Source organism: Lampetra fluviatilis, chromosome 4 (assembly GCF_964198595.1).
Source record: "Lampetra fluviatilis chromosome 4, kcLamFluv1.1, whole genome shotgun sequence".
Taxonomy (NCBI): domain Eukaryota; kingdom Metazoa; phylum Chordata; class Hyperoartia; order Petromyzontiformes; family Petromyzontidae; genus Lampetra; species Lampetra fluviatilis.
The window spans coordinates 14,742,690-14,762,815 of NC_136278.1; the positions used below are offsets into that span (position 1 = coordinate 14,742,690).

The 20,126-nt window shown below is 45.7% G+C and overlaps 1 protein-coding gene across 6 annotated transcripts in view; it reads left to right on the top strand.

Annotated features, from left to right (window-relative positions):
• TACC2 (transforming acidic coiled-coil containing protein 2) overlaps window positions 1-20,126 on the top strand; it is a 61,855-nt gene that overhangs the window by 17,127 nt on the left and 24,602 nt on the right. For 5 of the 6 annotated variants that reach the window (XM_078855649.1, XM_078855645.1, XM_078855647.1 and 2 more), the window contains 3 exons: window positions 2,250-2,357; window positions 10,063-10,190; window positions 12,326-13,814. In XM_078855649.1, coding sequence (XP_078711775.1) covers window positions 2,250-2,357; window positions 10,063-10,190; window positions 12,326-13,814 — 1,725 coding nt within the window. Of the gene's footprint in view, window positions 1-2,249; window positions 2,358-6,125; window positions 6,823-10,062; window positions 10,191-12,325; window positions 13,815-20,126 lie in introns of those variants that run through there. The other variant, XM_078855650.1, reaches the window with a different exon arrangement.

Genomic DNA, 20,126 nt, shown 5'->3' on the forward strand with positions numbered 1-20,126 from the left:
GTTCCTTCACACTAACAGTGTGAGCTTGAGTTGTGCCAGCAACATCACAGTGCACCCAGCGCAAGCCTTCCTTGCCATGCTGGTGGCCATGCTGTCCAAATTATCTTTTTAATTTTCAAATTAAGGGAGGGAAAAAACACAAACATGCTGTACAAAGTATACTGGTTAAAAATGTCTTTAAAAAACATAATTTGCAATCATTGCTAAATAAAAGAAATGTAAGTCAAGCATTTATTTGGGGCTATGTTGCTGTGTATTCTCCAAATTTAGTAATTTTAGGGTGATTTTTCCAAATTTAGAGCGTTGTGTCGGCTTACATTGCCTATTCTTGTTTACATAACATCACGGGATCTGTGGTGCTCAGTGTGAAGCAGACGGCCCGTATTTATGGTAAATACACCCACAGTATTAACCAGGGTGGCATTAGGGTTTGAACCATGAATATCTACAACAAATTACAATGGCGTTACCGCTCAGCCATGTCACTGCCCCAATATACAACCGATTTTCCCTCTAGGGCAGGGGTGGGGAACGTCCGGCCCGCAGACCGTATAAGGCCCGCAAATTCATTTAATCTGGCCCTGCCAAGGCAACCGCAGGCGGGACTCGAAATTCAATAAATCTAGGAGCAAACCTGGAAAAGCAGTTGCGAGTAGCAACATCATCAATACCAGCTAACGTCACACGCCTCGCCAAAGAGACGCAGTTTCAGCCATCACATTAGGGGTGAGTTAGTTAAATGTTTGACCAAATATAACAGGCTCATTTTTAAGCTGATAATTTTGTATGGCCCGCGAATGATGTTATAAATATCCAAATGGCCCTTGCCAGAAAAAAGGTTCCCCACCCCTGCTCTCGGGGCTTGTAACCTACCAGTGAGTCCTATCCTCTATCCGAGGGCCTTTAGAAGTAGACTGACAAGACAAACAAACCTCCAGGGCTTGTAACAATCCACTAAAATTCCACGCATATGTTGTAAACCTGCTTGCTGTGCTTCCACTGCAACCATCTCATTGGCTTGTCCCATTCAGTCTACGTCTATTCTTGATCCACCCATACTGCTTCCATAGTTGCTGGATTACAGGCAATGTGCCACTACGTCTGGTCCGAATACAGCTGGAGCACAACGGACTGTTTTGTACTTCCGAGGTGTAATCTAACTTATGATTGTCCTCCCGTTAACGTGAATTGTGAGTGCAGAGTGCGAGCGACCGCTTCATGTGCGTGCTGTATGCTGTGGTGCGCCGCTCGCGGCTGGCGATGGTCTTTAAGTGGCACACGATAACTCGGCGCCTCTGTTTCACCGAATGACTTGTGATCTCCGTTGAGGTCTTCTCACGTTAAAAGCAATTGTAGAACCTCTTCAGCCCCCGTAGGCACATGCAAAAGCTGCTGCAAGCTCAGTGCTTGATACTGAAATTTTTTGGCAAACATCAGCCGGTGCATTTGTCAACAGTTAAATCCCAGTGGCACAACTTTCGCCCAATTGGCTTTCGGAGTGGCATAGGTTGGCTGTAGAGTAAAGAGATTGATGCTTCGGCACCAAATGAGACGCCCGTGTGGAGTAGAAGCAAGACTTGTGCTGCGTGCCACCGCTCGCTTCCTTCGCCTTTCCAGACGTGTTTGTCATTGCAAGACGTCTGGTTCCGATTTAAACTATTTTCAATTCATTTTCCATGTCAAAACTCTGTGAAAAAGTTAACTTTATAGATAAAAAAAATATTCTCACTCCCAGCCCCGGGACGTGGAGAGTTGGTGGGGATAGGTTCAAGAGTTGACTCTTGGGTCCCCGGGGCTCCTGGGGCATGAGGGAGGGGCTATAGCCCGGGCATTGCTGGCGATTCTGAGCCAAGAGCTGCAGCAGGACCTGACCAGTCCTGGGCTGGCAGAATAGTGGAGTTTCTAGCCAGCGGAGTAATGAGGCATTCATTAAGTAGTTTAACACCAAGCCAGAGGACTTGATGAACCGGGCATCTAGATGTAGTACAGAGCTGCATTTTCTAGCTGGCCTGCACACAGCATTGAAACATTTTCATGACTAAGGTTACTTCGTGTTGCTTAGAGATGTCGTGTTTTCTTCGTGTTACACCGTGTCACCATGTGTGTGTTACACTGTGTTACACCATATGTGTGTGTTACACTGTTACACCATATGTGTGTGCAACACAGTGTTACACTGTGTGCAACACAGTGTTACACTGTGTGTGTGTTACACCATATGTGTGTGTGTCTGTGTGTGGGTGGCTCAGCCTGGAGAGTGAGCCGTGCACCACCACCGGTATGGCGGGTGATGAGGCTCCGGAGCAGCTGCAGACCGGCCTGGACAATCCCTCACAACATCTCTCTTCATTTGACAGGTATTTTCAGTATCTTATTTCTACAGCAATTAATAATGAACTCCTGCAATGTGTTGTTGTTAACTTCTGGGTTGTCTTCACAAGTCTTGAACGTTTGCGAAGTTCGCTTGATCCATTCCAGCTTGGTACCACGGACAGCCCAATTTGGCACAGCGCACTCTGTGTACCATTCCTGAGGTTCCAGTCTCGTGGAAGTGGCCGAGTGCAATGCTTGCACTGCGCTCCGTGTGCTGTAGCTCTTCCAACTTACCCTGAATTCCGGGTTATCTGAGTGGTTTCAAATAGAGTTTACTCTACATATGTATCCATTATTAAGTGTAACGGGTGCCAAGAACATTTTGTCGCGTTATGTTTGTATTTCTTAACTCGCACCTAATACTCACCAATTGCACCAACACGCACCGTTGACACTTTTCACTCACGCTGTAACTCGTCACTGACATTATTAATCGCTAAACATGACATACACGGGCGCTTTTGTTAATGCCACTCACGCTCACCACTTACTAATGCACTCACCATTCACACACGCTGCTCACATGAGCACTCGCCACTTTACCACACATCCGATTGCACGGTTGGCTACGTACGGTGCGAGAGAAGTTCTACATGTACATACACATCCTCCTAGTACATGTGGCCCTGCCCTACGTTTGAAGTGAGTCGACATGCATTGATCCACACCAGTCCCTTCCACTGTCTTAATCTCCTGCCCCCCCCCGTCCTACTCGCTCTGTTCGCTGTAAGGGGAACCGGTTTGTGCGTCATGCACACACGCAGTCTGAGTGCCGCTGCGTAGCCACTCGGCGATTTTATTTAGCGAACAGCTCATGATGTGTGTGACCCATGTTTATCTTGAGCGCTCTATTGCAACCTTCATGATTGAGTTCTTACGTAATTTATTTCAGTTAACATTAATTGCATACAGTATGTATCTCTACTTGTTGTTATTTTGCTTCGTTTTCGTCTACCGTGGTTGGTGTCCCCGTTGTCTTTTGTTTCCCATGTGCTTCCTCCGATTTGTTGCCTGCATTGGTATTTGCATGTACATGCACGGTTACCCTTCCCTTCCCCCACCTCTACAGCCTATATAAGTCCATGTGTGTGCCTCTCCATGTGTGTGTGCCTCTTGGTGTGGTGTTGCTCGTTGTGTCCCTCTGTACTGCCCATAACACCTTTCCCTGTGTGTCTTCTCGGTGTATGTATCTCTGCTATCTTGTACCTCGTGTCTGTTCACGAGTCCTTATCCCCTGTTTATGTTGGTGTTTTCAACCTTTTGAAATACGTGGTCAATCAGGTTCAGTGTCTAACTGTGTTGTTGGCCGACTGGGTTGCATCGCATTATGTTTCTAAGGTTTGCTGAGTTCGCGTCTCCCATCTGCTTGCTGTATTTGCCTCCGTGCAGTTTGCCGTCCTCTGTGTACTCTGTGTGTGATGTCCCTCTGTTTGTTCCCCCGCTGTGTGGTTTACGCCATTTTCACCTGAGGACGAGCGCTTGTGTTGAGTTCGAAACGTCGTGATTTATTTTTATTTATTTCTTCATACGTGACTACCGAAATAACCAATTAGTATATTAGTTTCATGTCATGACTGTCGGTTTACATTCATATGTAGGTGAAATGGCTACATTTTAGGGCTGGGTAGGGTTATGAAAAATGCTGAACAATGCTGAACATTTTATTTTATATCTAATATTTTTATGAAGGGCCTTGGATTGTAAGAACTTGGATGACTGCATCATTTACCACCAATTATAAAGCCTGGTCTGCTTTGGGAATTGGTATTGTATTGTCTGTTATAGGATATGGTAGATCATATATGGGTAGTCAAAGATAGGACTAAAACATTTTCCATATCTACTTGCTGATGTCATTGGTTGACCTCTACATGTTTCATTATTTTGGTCCCTATGCTCTTCGTGAATGGTCTACAAGAGGGTATTATTGGTTTAGTGTACATTCACATCGCCTATGTCGCCTTGTCTCAATGTAATAATGAAAGAGGCATCATTATACAATGGAGGTGTTTAATTTTTGCGTAACTCACTCATAGATGGGGCTGCTTGGTTGTTCCCACAGCTGTCCTGCTTTCTTCTGGATCCCCACAGTGATCCCTTGTATCTATGGAACCTTTTTTGACAGTATTTTTTGCAAAAGGTATCCATTTGCTGTTTAAACATCTTAACACCTGTTTTATTGCCAGAAAGGGTAAAACCTATTCCTATTTTTCGTACAGTGATTCCTTGCGTTTCTGGGAGCGGTCAATGTCTTCATTCTGCAAGCGTACAACTTCAAATTAAGTCGATGATGTGTCTCCCCCCAAGCTGTTTTCGTGATCTAATTTCCACAACACTTGCATCTGACAATCGGTGAGTGGAAATATGATGTGGCATTTAAACAGTAGGTTATTTATAATTGTTACTTGGGAGGTATCTAAAATGTTCATCAAAGTCAATTATCCTGACAAACGTACGCGTAGAAAACAACCGCCCAAGTCCACTCTTGCTGTCTTGTTGAAGACTGCTGCCTCTGCGTGCCCAACGCGGGGATTCTCACAATCCAGCCCAGGGACTCGGGGCACATGTGGTGTTTTCCAGCATTATCGACTTTTGGTGTCACACATTTAGTTTTCATTTCGTTTTCTGAGACTGGGGCATCATAACTGCATGATTGATAGCTACAGTTAAAATATACTAATTTTGGATATATTGAAGGTAATTGTATCAGCTTTGAATGCCTCCTGAGACTTGTACATTGAAAAAGACTGATAAAGATGAGATATTGGCACTCGAAATGTATTGCTACAGAAGGATACTCCATCTAAGTTGGACCCAACGAGGGGCCAACATAGAAGTAAAAAAAAGGTTGCACATCGAAGAAGACAACCTGATGATGCAGGCAGTGGCACTATTTGGACACATGTAGGATGGACAACAACAGGAAAATTAATAAAAGTGTTGTTCAGGGGATGACCTAACAGCGAATGTTTTGATGACGACAAGAGATTGGTGCCAGAGAGATGTGGCCACGACTTGAGCGTATTGGCACAAGGCAGAGAGGGACGTGGAAACGAATTTTAGCGTTATTATCTTTAAATTTATGAGACGATGTTAAGTGTTTATCAGAAATGGTGAGTGGTAACATTATTGCATTACAGCTGTGTGAATGACTACATTTTTAGGGCTGGGTAGGATCCAATCATCTTTCCTGCGGATATCATGAAGAATGCTGAACAAAGCAGTTTTAAAACGTCTTCCACATAAAATATTCAAATTTTCATTAAATATCAGCCAGGCCTGTGTTTTGGTCGGGCCACAGAGAGCCGTGTATTATTCATATAATACATAATTGCGTCGAAAATTTGGCGAGGGCTGTCCTGCCTGAAAATACGCATACCGGATGTGATCTGTGAAGGGCTCTGATGGGCCCTGTTGTGTCGGTCAGCGTCAGGATTTGCAATCAGTGTCCTCCGTCTATAATGGGAAGCTCAACTACGTCTGATTCGTTTTTTGTTGATTCATTTTGCATATTATTTTTGGTCTTCAAAAATGTTAATATTCTGCTCACGAAGGTACATGTTGCATACGCAGCTCGAACTAGCTGTATACATTAAATGTACGAGAAGTGAGCAGGGTAGATTTGTGGTATATTTTAAAGCTTTGTTAAGGCTTTTTACCCACGTGCTTGGTTTAGCTCAGCAGGGCAATGAAATTCCATGGCAACCCCAATGCTGTCCTCTGTCAGGCTCATTCCACAAGCAGCAGGGAGAAGCCAATGGAATGAAAGGAATGTACCAGCTCAGTGAGATGGCAGGGAAGGAGAATTAATTAAGGATTCTTCCTCATTCACGTGTTAGCTTTTAACTGCTTTATTGTGATTTGGTTTTCTATGATGTTTTTATGAATCCTCCCGTATTCTGCCATGTAAGCGTAATGCGGTTGCTTTTCTGGAATAAAGAGATGTAGTGAGCTGCTGTTATTTGCAGAGGCAAAAACTGGGCTCCACCCTTGAAGGGAGAATGATGTAATGGAACTGCGCAGACACTGCAACGAGCCCTTGCTGATCGCCTGCCAGCGGGGAGGGACTGCTCACATGCGAGCAGCGCCGCCGTAGCGTTTACAATGTAGCTGCGGGGAAAAAATACCGATTCTTGGTTTTCTGGGCTGCTTCGTTTTAAAAGGCGTGTCCTCCCAGTCAGTTGTGGGTATAATTGATGGCCTGGAGGTTTTTGTTGCAAGCAAAAGGCGACTTGTTTACATCTGCATGTCAATGAAGAAGCACTCCGAAGCAAGGCTGCTGTGGCAGCGTTGACGACACAAACCGCACGTGCTGGGCCCGTTGCTCGGCGGGGCCGGGCGTCGTGCCGCCGTGCGCACGCTGCCCCCCGCTGCCGGAGCGGCAGCGATGGGCAGCGTGCAGTCGCAGCAGCCCCCCGGGGTAGGCGTGCAGGAGACGGCCGAGCCACTGTAAGTGCTGCGTGCATCGTGTGCGTAGGCCCGCTTGTCTGCAGATGCACATGCTGCCCCGATTGTATGTGGGCCCTGTAAAGCCAAGAAGACGTTTTGCCAGAAGTGTAGATTTTGTGCTGTTGTGCTGACAGACTATTTACCAAAAAAAATTGTGCAGTGTTTTGCGTGTGTGACTCGGCGAATGTTGTGGGGCTCACAGGTAGCGCATGCTGCCCGGAGCTGCTGTCGAGATGGATTGTTGCCTTAATTTGTGTCGCCTCCGTCTCTGTGTGCTTACATTGTGTTCAGGTGGAATAGCGTCTCAATGTTTTATGGGAAGGCTTTTACCGTTCAAATTGAAAGAGCAAACCGTCTTGATTTTAATTTGATGAGTGAGTGTAAGTATACATTCGATTTTAATGTTTTTAGTTGGAACAGTGACAAAAAAAGATTCAAATGTAACATTTTCTGCAATGAAAGCAGTGTTTGTGCTTTTTTTTATTTGGTTATAATTTGAATGATCGCTTGACTGACTGAAATATTTCCAGTTACTATAATAAAAGCCACATTCTAGTACTTATCACGTCTAAGCCAAGAGCTTGTTTTATAGATTAGATCTGCTTTGTTTTCTTGCTGTATCTCCGTGTGTCTGGCTACGAACAGCCAACCACTGCATACAGTACAGCTGGGTTCTTCAACTGGTGGCACACAGCCCAGAGGCTGACCACGGAGCCTCTTGGAGTGGCCCGCTGGGACGTAAAGAGATGCAGATTAGTGAGATGAAAGAGCGATAAACAATGGCTAGAGATGAGAGAGCTGTCGACGATAGATACCAATCAGTGGTCACATGTACAGGATGGATCTGAAATGTAGATGCTGACGAAGCAAATTTGAACAATAACTGAAGAGTGTATATATACTCTTTGGTTCTTTCGGTAAAGTCACGTAGGTATAAAATAACATTATTTTATTGTATTTTCTACCTACGTGAGTATGGATTTCTACAGTCACGAAAGCTTCAAATCAAAACTGAAGAGTGCTCAAAGAATCGTGGAGAGGTGCAGGATTGGCATTGCACGGAGAGAGAAAGAGGGACACGCGGTTCGGAGAACAAACGCCAGTAGTGACGTGGGTTTGGGCAGGACTTGCTGTTGTTGGAAAGGGATCGTGGCTGTTGGTCTCGACACTGATTAAAGAGTGGAAGCCAAGAGGACGAGATGCTTAAGAGAGTGTCCGTGAAGGAGATGGAGCGGTGAGATAAGTTCCCACGCAGGAGCTGGGCGAATTGTTGCATCGTGTTGCCGTGAGGGATGACGATGACTTGGGGAGGACTCGTCCAGCAGTGGATCGGGTTGCCGTGTGATGTCGCGAAGTCTGCCCTTGACGTTTGGATGTGCGGACGTTACACGGCATGGCCCCAGCGGTATGGTGCATTTGCCGCTTGTTGGAGAAGTTGTCGCTTCCAATTTGGCAGGTTGCCTTGGGTAATACCAAAAGAGTAATTACATTTGATGCCAGCATAGTTTGTGTGATTTTATTCGTTTTTTGGTATTTCTGATTTTCCCAGGAGGGATATTTTCAGAAAATGTCCTCTGTTGGTCGATGTTTTGACTCTAAAACCTTGCTTGGATTTACCATAACAAACTGAAATAAATACGTGATAAGCAACAATATAAATGTGCACAAATTGTCATTGATACTGCACTATAAGATTGTGTTTCCTAACCTAGGGGAACTGATGAGGTTGTAGACAATGTCCAGTAAATGTTGAGCAATGCCCTGTTACCATATAGTATATCACATAAATAATGCATATGCATGGCTGTACATCTAATAGAATAATCAATAGGGTACGAACATCTAGTCTTGATAATCATTATATGACGCTAAACTGTTTTGTGGACTAAGGGATCTTTATTTGTTTGTTATTCAAGGAATATCTCATTCGTAATACTTGCTGTTCATTTGCAGAAAGTTGACCCTGCTATGAAGGCGTTGTTTAGCACTGGTTTTAAACCCTCTGGTATTGAGACCTCCCAGTCTAAGTCCACTGGCCCCTGTGCCACCAACACCCCCCCCCCCCCCTCCTTGAGTTTCTGGAAGATTTCGGTAAAACTGTGATCAACATTCTCCCAGACGTCTTCCTCGGCTGCCAGCAGTCTATCATGAAGTCTCGTCCACTGGATATATCATCCCTTCCAGCGGCGTGACCTGCCCACGTGCTCTCACATTTCGTATTCAATCTTCTGGTCATCCTTACTACAGAGCCACTACAGTTGGCAATACTCATAATACTAAGCCCATAAACTTAATTATGGCCCACATCTATGTATAATAAAGTGGAGGATATGTGCTTTCTCTGCCTAGGAATCAATAACGAGGACGTGTAGAGAAGTAAATAATGGAAAAATGAGAAAACAGAATAGGCTCATGTGTTTATTACCGTGACGGACAGCTAATATACACATCAAAATGTTCAGCGATGTTAGATCTGGTCTCGATGCTAACATCATGGCCCCAACTGTCCAATCAGTGTGTGTTGCTTGTGGCGCAAAACACTTTGCCAAGACTGTTTTGAGCAAAGTTGCATGTTGTGTACTCCAACACAACATGGTACCGTTTAACTTTTGTTTTATTAGCACGAATGCCACATTTGAGAGGAAATGTAGCGAGAGAGCTACTGCAACCAGAGGTTATAGACGTTTGTGGTGGGTATCTTTCTTATTTTTTTTCTCTCTATCACCTTGTTCCCTCTGTAAATTTCACTAGCCGACGTTTACTAGCTTTACGTTTGCTAGCCTTACATTTACCCGTGGGTTGTACCCACCACAAACGTCTATAACCTCTGGTTGCAGCAGCTCTCTCGCTACATTTCCTCCTGCCTCAGCAGTCCGCCTGCTGTATTGTTTCACCTGAAGACGATGGCTTGTGTTGCTATCGAAACGTCGTGATCTATTGGTATTTTTCTATCTACGTGACTTTACTGAAAGAACCAAAGAGTAAGAGACAAGTTAAAATGGCAAGCAAATTCAATATTCTTTCCCTCTTTGCTAAAGACCTGTTTGATGTATTTTATTGTTTCAGTCTTCAATAGTTTGGTTTGCTACTGAAGGACCTTTTTAAATATTATATAGTCCTTGCTTTTGGTTGCTTTTATATCATGTCCTTACAAGTGCCAGCTTACCCTAAACATTTTGCTACAGGCTGGGCTACATTCCTGTATTAAAGAAGGCTGTTGATCTCTTACGTTCTTTGCAGGAGCTCCGATTCGGAAGGCGCATTTGAAACCCCAGAACAAACAACACCAGTCCACGCCGCACATTTTCAGCAGGACGCACTCGACGTTGAGGCAGAGTCTGCACAACTCAACTTGGGAAACCCCACTGGTAAGATCACAACTCTCTAAGGAGTGCGAGATTGAGAAATGGGGGATATTTGCTTGGCCATCAGCCAATTAAGTAGTTTAGGTTAGCTTGGTGGCATGAGGTTGGTTTGATCATTTGTGCCTCTGCAATGCTACATTCTTTGTGGCAGCATTATGGGTAGGTGGAATATAATTTGAAAGTGGTGACTTATCAAGGGTGAGTCCAGACCCCTTTTGTAATACAACTCCCAAAAGCAGTTGAGCCTCCAGTAGGCCAACGATGGAGGTATTGGCTGATTTGTTTTGGAGCCTGCAATAAGCGAATGGCAGCACAAAGATTGGGAGAGGGTTATCGACTGGCCCATGTTTCACCATAAACCAACCACTATGCCATGAGTTCAGATACAAGCTCGACCCCCAGCTTGTTTAAGCATTCCATGAGCAGGCCATGTATCCGAGATTTAGGTACAATATAAACGACAGAAATATGTCAAAATATGGCAGCAAACAAGACACTGTAATAGGGATGACACAAATGAGAAAGACGGCACAAATGGACAGTGAAAATAACAGCCAATACAAACCAGACGGTATGCATGAGGCAGGCCCTACACATGAAGTGATACACACGATACAAATAAGACAAAATATTTCTGACACCATAGAGAAAGTAAAAAGAGAGCGAGGTACACAGCAGGGGATGAGAGAAGCCGTGCTGGAGGCTGTTGAAGCAGAGGTGGTGTGTGCGGAGCAGGGGGGGGGGGGTCACTGGCAGTGGGGGGGTCGTGTTGGGTGGCTGTTGATACGAACTTCAGCCACGGAGCGGGCACGACGACCGTGGCACCCGTCAGCTTCTCTACAGCGTAGTGGAGTGGAGCTTTTGATGAAACTCACTTCATTGGTCCTTGCTGCGTTTCACTTCGTATGCTGTCTGACTGCATTTAATATACACACACACTTGGCATATTGGACAACAATCATCATTATGCTTCCATGGTATGGTGGCTCTAAAATGGATGAAGATGCATACTCTGACATCATTGAATGTGACATTTTAAGTGCAGGTACAGTGTGAGTTTTGGCTGAATAGAGCAGAAGTATCCGATTACCGCCCGTTTATATTACTCATTTAATAGTGGTGATGATCTGTACGGACCAATCCCGTTTGAGATTAGATTGGCCCATACTGGCTTTACAGGATTAAAACACATCTAGGCATCTGGTTACCTTCCCATTGTTTACCTTCGGCAATCATCGACATGTTGCTAACAACAAGAACTACCTCCCGAGTCCGGCACTCAGAGCTCACTCGAGTTTGTGAATCGAGGCAAGCCCCGGGTAGAGAAACGTGGGGACTGGGTGCGCAACGGTTAGCGCCACTGCGAACCCGGCAACCCGAGTTCGATTCCTGCTCAAGGTCAACACCAGTAAGGATTGTCTGAACCAGTTCAGGACTCCCCTAGGTCGACTCGCCCTCAAATGAGTACTTTGTGCGGTGTGTAAACTTCGTCGCCTCGGAGACAAATGCAGCTAAGCATGGTGCTCGCAACCCACCCTCTCTCGTGTGCCACCTTCGCTAAAAGCACTTTCCCCAAAATTCTGTCAAGGCGAAAAGGGGAATCTTTGTCTTGTCAACTTTGCCTGTGGGATCATTAATATTGATGAGCGAGCAAGGTGTCTTGCTGGTGGGCAGAGCAGGAGACATTAACATTGTCTTCACTCGCAGGCCGCCACTCACCCGCTAATTCATCATCATGACCAGCCATGAATCGTGCGACAATTTTGATGTGACGCATAATTTAGTGTCATTTATCCTAAATATTAATGTAATTTCTATGTATAGCATATTGCATCTTATTGTTGGTAGCTGCGTCCGTCAAAGATCTGGCTGCCTTCGTGAACCTTGGCACTGCTTAAGCCTCTTTTTAAATGGCTGTCTTTTTGTATACCTTCGTTTAATAGAATGCCAATGTGATATATTTCAGTGCAGTTGTTTTTTAATAAACAAACATTTTGTTGCACAAAGTTGATTGTTTGAACGAATGCACTAATCTGATTTATTTAATGAATGTCCAAAATGAGCTTTACATCAATTGTTGTCTTTAAAACGTTTACAAAAGGTGTTCATTCATTATAAACTTTATTCCCTTTTTGCAGATTTGTTTCCCGAGTGTTTTGCGACCTCGTTAGAAGCATCTGCGAGTGCGCAGCTCCCCCAGGAGGCTCCACAGGAGACTGATGTGGACACCCCGAGCGGAGCGCCTGTCGAAGCAGACGTTGCCATTCCCCTTGAAGACCCCCTGGCAGCTCCCACCAGCCCGAAACTCTTTGACGAGAACGAGCCCATCGCCAGTAAAGGAGCCTACGCCCTTGACTTCGAAAACCTTTGCAGCAATGTCCTTCTTGAGGGGGTATCCCAGGTGGAAAGGGAGTGTGGCCAGGCACTGAACCGCCTGCTGGAGACTTCTTTGACCGGAGAGAAAAACCCCGCCCCAGATGTTGATACTTTTGTGCAACAACCTCATGCACTGGTACTGAAGGCAAGTCCTCGGACAAAGAAGACAAAAACGCAAGCTGATAAAACAGCCATCATTGATGCTTCTGCAAAACAGGAGGTTGCACTGGAAACTCGTACAGACACTGCTGAAAATGAACCAGGGAAGTTGTCATTGAATGGCAATTTCCCAAATGTGGAAAATTCTTCAGTTGCAAATCCTTTGTGTAGTTCCTCTAGTGCAGAATATGTTGGTTCTGTACATGAGAACAACATGATGACATCAGAGGTAACTATTCCTGCAATTCCCTTGGAGGAAAAGAGCACCGCGTTTGTCTTGGACCACTTACCGCATCAGCCAGCCACAGTTAACATTGATAGTCCTTCAAGTGCTGGAGGACAACATTTTGATGCAGACATCGTTGGTGCTGTCCCTGCAGAAACCAACCTACCGCAGTCTCCACAGCTTCCACAAGCTTCTTACACATTCGATCCCTACAGCTACGATGATTCTGTCAACCCATTTCAAATTGGAGGATCCAAATTACAGAATTCTCCTCCTTTTGACCGCAAGCAAGCTTCCGCTGCAGCCTTTGCTGAACCAGAAGCACAGGTAGTTACCTCTCAGCCAGAGAAAGGGGCTGTTAAGCTTGAGTTTGACTTCTCGGACAACAAAGAGAATGCAAATGACCCTGAAAAGAAGCACACGCCACCTAAACGGTTGGGTAGAAAACCAGGAGCAAAGGGGTTGCCTAAGAAGAAGGCCACGCTCAAGAAACCAGCAGTGGTGCACGATGTTCCACCTGTTGCCGAGGCTGCAGTAGCTGCAGATGCTGAGGGAATTCTATTGCCTAAAAGTTCCTACGAATTGGACTTCTCCAAACTCGATGACCCCAACTTTAATCCATTTGGTGGAGGGCCAAAGATGCAGAATTCGCCCAAGCTGCCTCGTACATCCTATACTTTCGATGCGGACAACATTGAAAGTGTGAACCCGTTCAAATCCTCCATGAAGATGTGTTGTTCCCCACCTAAACCCGCTGGCATTGAGATCCCACCTGATATGGGGACCTCTGTGGAAGCCGAAGACTCCACCGCGCCTGTTGCACCTGGGAAGTCTCCGCTGAAAAAGAAGAAACAGCCAGTAAAAACGTACGTATAGAGAACTGTTGTCGTGCAGCATCGTCTTACGTTACACAAACACCTTGGGCAGAAACAAAGGGATGTAGCAGTTTGCTTACATCGTGCATTCACAAATGTTGGACTGAAATGCGAAAATGTGAAAAGGGATATATGAATATGCGAAGACTGTAATTGTAATGCATTCTTAAATCTTGAATTATGAGCATCTATAAATGTAATTGCAGTCGACTGGATGTGCGCTAATTGTAGAGGACTCGGCTAATTGCATACAAGCAATTTTGACAATTGAAAATTATTATAAACCAATCAGATTTTGCATTTGAAGGCCAAGGGAAGGGTTGGATGAAGCTGGATGTGATAATAGGAGTGTGGTACAGCAGAAGGAGTGCAGACACATGCCATAGTCTTGATCATAGAACCATGAACACATCCATCCCACTGCTCGTCATAGATAATCGTTGCTGTACGCCATTGCAGAGCAGAATTTGGCACCACCTGAAGTGGCACGTCTTTAGTAGTACCCATGTAGTTATGTGGCTGATTATTGTGAGTACCCACGTAATCACGTTATTCAATGTTGATGGCCACATCAAGCAATTGTAACCATTGAAGTTATGCCACATCACATTTGACTGATAAATGAGATATCTGGTTATTATTTGTTTCTTTCGGTTAAGTCACGTCTAAAGATAAAATAATAAATTAAATTAAATAATAGAATACGACGTTTCGATTGCAACACAAGCAATCATCATCAGGTATAATGAAATAGCGACATAAAATCTAACCAGAAAACTATAGACAGACATATTAGCAGACAGATATCACCAAGATACATAGCGAGAGCAACACAGGTAACAGAGAGGGGTGATCGTCTCTGTGTGGTGGCCTTAAATAGACAGAGGGGGGGGGCGGAGGCAGAGAGGGAGGAGGGTTAGAGAAAAAATTTGCATATCAATGAGTGGTCAACAGAAGTGGTGCTGCGAATGCGATGGCACGGCAAGCAAGCCTGAAAATCAGGAGGACACACTAAAATTAAATAACCTAGTAAAATATCGAAATGTAATGTAATACAACACAGAGGGTCGGTCAACACACAATTAACGCATAGCCTGGTTGATTACGTATTTCAAAGATTGCTAAGTTAGAATTTAAGTGTGAACAATCTAAAGAGAGGACACAGGCAGAGAAAACAAGTCGCCAGAGAGAGAGAAAAAAGATGAGCTTAAAACTTCCCCGTAGAAGTGGTTCAATCTTAATAAAGTTCTAAAATTAAGATTGAGATATCTGGTCTAGGCTCAGGGACGACGTCTGCCTACAGTTTATAGTGTTTCACAGAGCTATTGAAAGAAATAATTCCATTCATTTTTGTCCATTTTTGCAACCATTAATTAATTCCTCTTGTACCTCCAAAGATGTGCTTTTCTCCGTGTACCAGGCAGGACAGTCGTGACTCGTGTGCTTATCTTTGTGCCTAATGTGTTAGGTCAGTGTCCCCCATGTTCAAATGAACATTTGGCAGTGCTCATCCCTGTTGATTGTCCGCAGTCGGTGGTGGGAAATTTCACATTCCTACAGCAGGGATCATCAGCCACATAGAGGACAACAACCTCTGTGTTGACATCTCACTGGAATGGTGCAGCCTGCCCCAGTCGTGCAGCCTCCCCAGTGGTGCAGCTTCACCCAGTGGTGCAGCTTCACTCACTCAGTGGTGCAGCTTCACTCACTCAGTGGTGCAGCTTCACTCACTCAGTGGTGCAGCCTCACCCAGTGGTGCAGCTTCGCTCACTCAGTGGTGCAGCCTCACTCACTCAGTGGTGCAGCCTCGCCCAGTGGTGCAGCTTTGCTCACTCGGTGGTGCAGCTTCACTCACTCAGTGGTGCAGCCTCATTCACTCAGTGGTGCAGCCTCACCCAGTGGTGCAGCTTCGCTCACTCAGTGGTGCAGCCTCATTCACTCAGTTGTGCAGCCTCACTCAGTGGTGCAGCCTCACTCAGTGGTGCAGCCTCACCCAGTGGTGCAGCTTTGCTCACTCAGTGGTGCAGCTTTGCTCACTCAGTGGTGCAGCCTCACTCACTCAGTTGTGCAGCCTCACTCACTCTGTGGTGCAGCCTCACTCGGTAGTGCAGCCTCACCCAGTGGTGCAGCTTTGCTCACTCAGTGGTGCAGCTTCACTCACTCAGTGGTGCAGCTTCACTCACTCAGTGGTGCAGCCTCACCCAGTGGTGCAGCTTTGCTCACTCAGTGGTGCAGCTTTGCTCACTCAGTGGTGCAGCTTCGCTCACTCAGTGGTGCAGCTTCACTCACTCAGTGGTGCAGCCTCACTCAGTAGTGCAGCCTCACCCATTGGTGCAGCTTTGCTCACTCAGTGGTGCAGCTTCACTCACTCAGTGGTGCAGCTTTGCTCACTCAGTTGTGCAGCTTTGCTCACTCAGTGGTGCAGCTTTGCTCACTCTGGTGCAGCTTCGCTCACTCTGGTGCAGCTTCACTCACTCAGTGGTGCAGCTTCACTCACTCAGTGGTGCAGCTTCACTCACTCAGTGGTGCAGCCTCACCCAGTGGTGCAGCTTTGCTCACTCAGTGGTGCAGCTTCACTCACTCAGTAGTGCAGCCTCACCCAGTGGTGCAGCTTTGCTCACTCAGTGGTGCAGCTTTGCTCACTCAGTGGTGCAGCTTCACTCACTCAGTGGTGCAGCTTTGCTCACTCAGTGGTGCAGCTTTGCTCACTCAGTGGTGCAGCTTCGCTCACTCAGTGGTGCAGCTTCACTCACTCAGTGGTGCAGCCTCACCCAGTGGTGCAGCTTTGCTCACTCAGTGGTGCAGCGTCACTCACTCAGTGGTGCAGCCTCACTCAGTAGTGCAGCCTCACCCAGTGGTGCAGCCTCACTCACTGAGTGGTGCAGCCTCACTCACCCAGTGGTGCAGCCGCACTCAGTGGTGCAGCCTCACCCAGTGGTGCAGCTTCACTCAGTGGTGCAGCCTCACTCACTCAGTGGTGCAGCTTCACCCAGTGGTGCAGCTTCACCCAGTGGTGCAGCTTCACTCAGTGGTGCAGCTTCACTCAGTGGTGCAGCTCCCCCAGTGGTGCAGCCTCCCCAGTGGTGCAGCTTCACTCACTCAGTGGTGCACCTTCACTCACTCAGTTGTGCAGCTCCCCCAGTGGTGCAGCCTCACCCAGTGGTGCAGCTTCACTCAGTGGTGCAGCTTCACTCGCCCAGTGGTGCAGCCTCACTCACTCAGTGGTGCAGCCTCACTCAGTGGTGCAGCTTCACTCAGTGGTGCAGCCTCACCCAGTGGTGCAACTTCGCTCAGTGGTGCAGCTTCACTCACTCAGTGGTGCAGCCTCACCCAGTGGTGCAGCCTCACTCACCCAGTGGTGCAGCCTCACCCAGTGGTGCAACTTCGCTCAGTGGTGCAGCTTCACTCACTCAGTGGTGCAGCCTCACCCAGTCGTGCAGCCTCACTCACTCAGTGGTACAGCCTCACTCAGTGGTGCAGTCACACCCAGTGGTGCAACTTCACTCACTCAGTGGTGCAGCCCTCCCAGTAGTGCAGCCTGCCCCAGTGGTACAGCTTCCCCCAGGGGGCTTTGCGTTACTGACCTTGCACAGGTGGCCAGGCTACGTTAACCATGCCTGAAATGGAATTTGAGATCTCACTTATATATCATTTGTTATTTTTAATTCAATCCCTTAATCTACATGTCTGTAATGGGTACGGTTTTTTCAAAAGCGAATGCATTTTCTATCTGATGATTTATATTGTCGAAAGCTAGCACCAAGCATGCCACGTTATATAACAGTACAATTATCAATATAAAATAATGTAAATCTTTTAAACTAAAACCAAACTTTTTATTTCACCAGGGAAGGCCCACTGAGCTATATAGCTCTTGTCAGAAGCGATCTGGCTACAAATGATGTGTAATTAAATGTTTAATACTACTTAAATATCAGAATGACAAGTCAAGACATATGTTCCTATTTAAATATATATTACAATAGTACTAATAGTGAAACATGTACAATGTTCAGGTAAGTGGATTGGCTAGGGGAAGAGGGAGAGGGTAGCTGGGGTGGGGGGGTGCAGAGGGAGGGGGTAGCTGAGGGGGGGGGGATGCAGAGGGAGGGAGAGGGGGGAGCTTGGGGGTTGTTGAGGGACTCTATCTGTTCCCCAGTGCTGCTTGTGGTGCAATTTAAATACCACATCCCCCTGCCGAGTGTCGGGCTGTCCAATGTCTTGCCCACAATTATGTTTTCCAGTCAATGATTAATCACTGGAATGTTACTGCTATTGAGATTTTGATGTGGCTCTTAAGTTGCTCATAGGCCAAACAATTTAAGAACTCGTGGACTAGATGATTTCAAGACATGTTTTTTTCTGGGAATTATTCTCACTACATCATACACAGGAATTATGTCGTAGTTTAAATTTGTTTTGTTATTTTCTTTGAACCTATCTACATGACTTTACCGAAAGACCCAAAGAATATGAATAGGAATTATGTCACACTGTAACAATTCTTAAATCACTAATCTGGCAAAAAATGTAAACACACCAATAAATCAGGAACGTCCATGAACTGGGAGTAAAATAAGACAGTTACATTTCAGCTTTACAAACTGATTACCAGGTGGGCCATTGCATAAACTTGCCACACTGCACACCCTGCCTCAATCTCACTTTGGTCCCCCCCCCTCCAGTGATATCATTAGTGCGGTGTCAAAGGAGTTTTCAACTTTTATGGTGCAACCCAAGCTTGTGTGTGGTTAGGAGAGGCACCGTTGTTTGGGCAGAGTTGTCATTTTGGTTCCCCTCTTTGTTCAATGCCATCCACGTTGTTGGAGTCCATTCACTGGAACAGGAGATGTGGGAGGGGCAGCAGAACAGGGTGCCACGGTGACTAGGAGATGTTAACTACTTCGCCTGGTATGCAGGAGGTAGTGGGTTTGATCCTGACCCTGACGCCTGCTGTATATTTGAAATTTGGTCACGTGGATTTTTCTCTGGGATCTCCAGTTTTTCCCGCCATATTTAGAAACATGCGTTTATAGTAATTGGGTGCAACCAAATTCCACGCGATAAGCCACTTCCTTGAGCTATAATTTGTGGCCAGGTCGCTTCTGAAAAAGCTGATAGCTCAGTGGTACCTTAGCTGGTAAAATAAAAAAAAAGAAATGTACATGCAGGAGTTACAATGGATCGCTTGCACTCAGAGGGAGGTTTGTGTGTTCGGTTGATGGTTGTTGACCGTGAAGACCTCAGCTAGGGCATTGCAGATTTGGGAAGTTTGGTACTGAGATGGGGAATGTGAGGGATTTTGAGGGGAGGGTTCCAAAAAACTAAATAATTATATCTATTTTTTCTCCATCCCTACGTGCATGTATTGTGAGCGTTTATTAAGAATACATTATTTTGGACTTGATTATCTTGGCAGTATGCGATGACGTGCAGTCATTCGTATCATCACAGTGTTAGGAATTTTGTTTATTTTGAGGTCGTAGAAGGCTGTATTTAGTAAATGTGTGTTATGCGTTGACGTTTTTTTTTTTCATTTGTGGTCAACCGATATTGATCCTTTTGCGGATGTACATTGGAATTGACTCACAAGATCAAACTTTCATAGACCGATGTCATTGACTACAATACCGGTTTACTAAATTATTGCCTCAGCCAATGCGTCCAAAGTGCAAAAACAAATGTCTCTTCACCATGACATCCCACAATCACAACGCCTTTCAGCAGGAATGTGTTTCCCTGTATAATTTCCCTCTCCTGTCCTGTGGCCATCAACGGAGAGCTGTGCAACCTTTATGAAAAGAGCTCTTTTTGAAAAAAAAGTAAGAGGATAGCAATATACGACTTTTTTTACTTTAAAAAAACTATTAATTACTTTTATTTACCCGGTAAGGCCCAATGAGCTCTTTAGCTTTTTTTCAGAAATGACCTGGCCACAAATGACAACTCAGGAAAGTGGCTTATCACGTGGAAATTTATAGCAGCCAGATACTCTAAAAGCACGTTGATTCTAAATATGGAGGGAAAACCCGGAGGACCCGGATAATAATCCACGCGACCACAGGGAGAACATGCAAACTTCAAATACAGCAGGCGTCAGGGTTAGGCTCGAACCCACAATCTCCTGTATACCAGGTGAGGTCATTAACATCTCGCCACTATGGCGCCCTTATTAACCTTAACCCGATCAACATCGCGAAACCTGAAACTCAGCCCCAGTAACTCATTGTGGTCGTTTTTAGTAAGAAGGTGAAAGCTGCAGAGGGTGCTCGCTCCACGTTGTTGTTCACGTGTTAAGCGCGC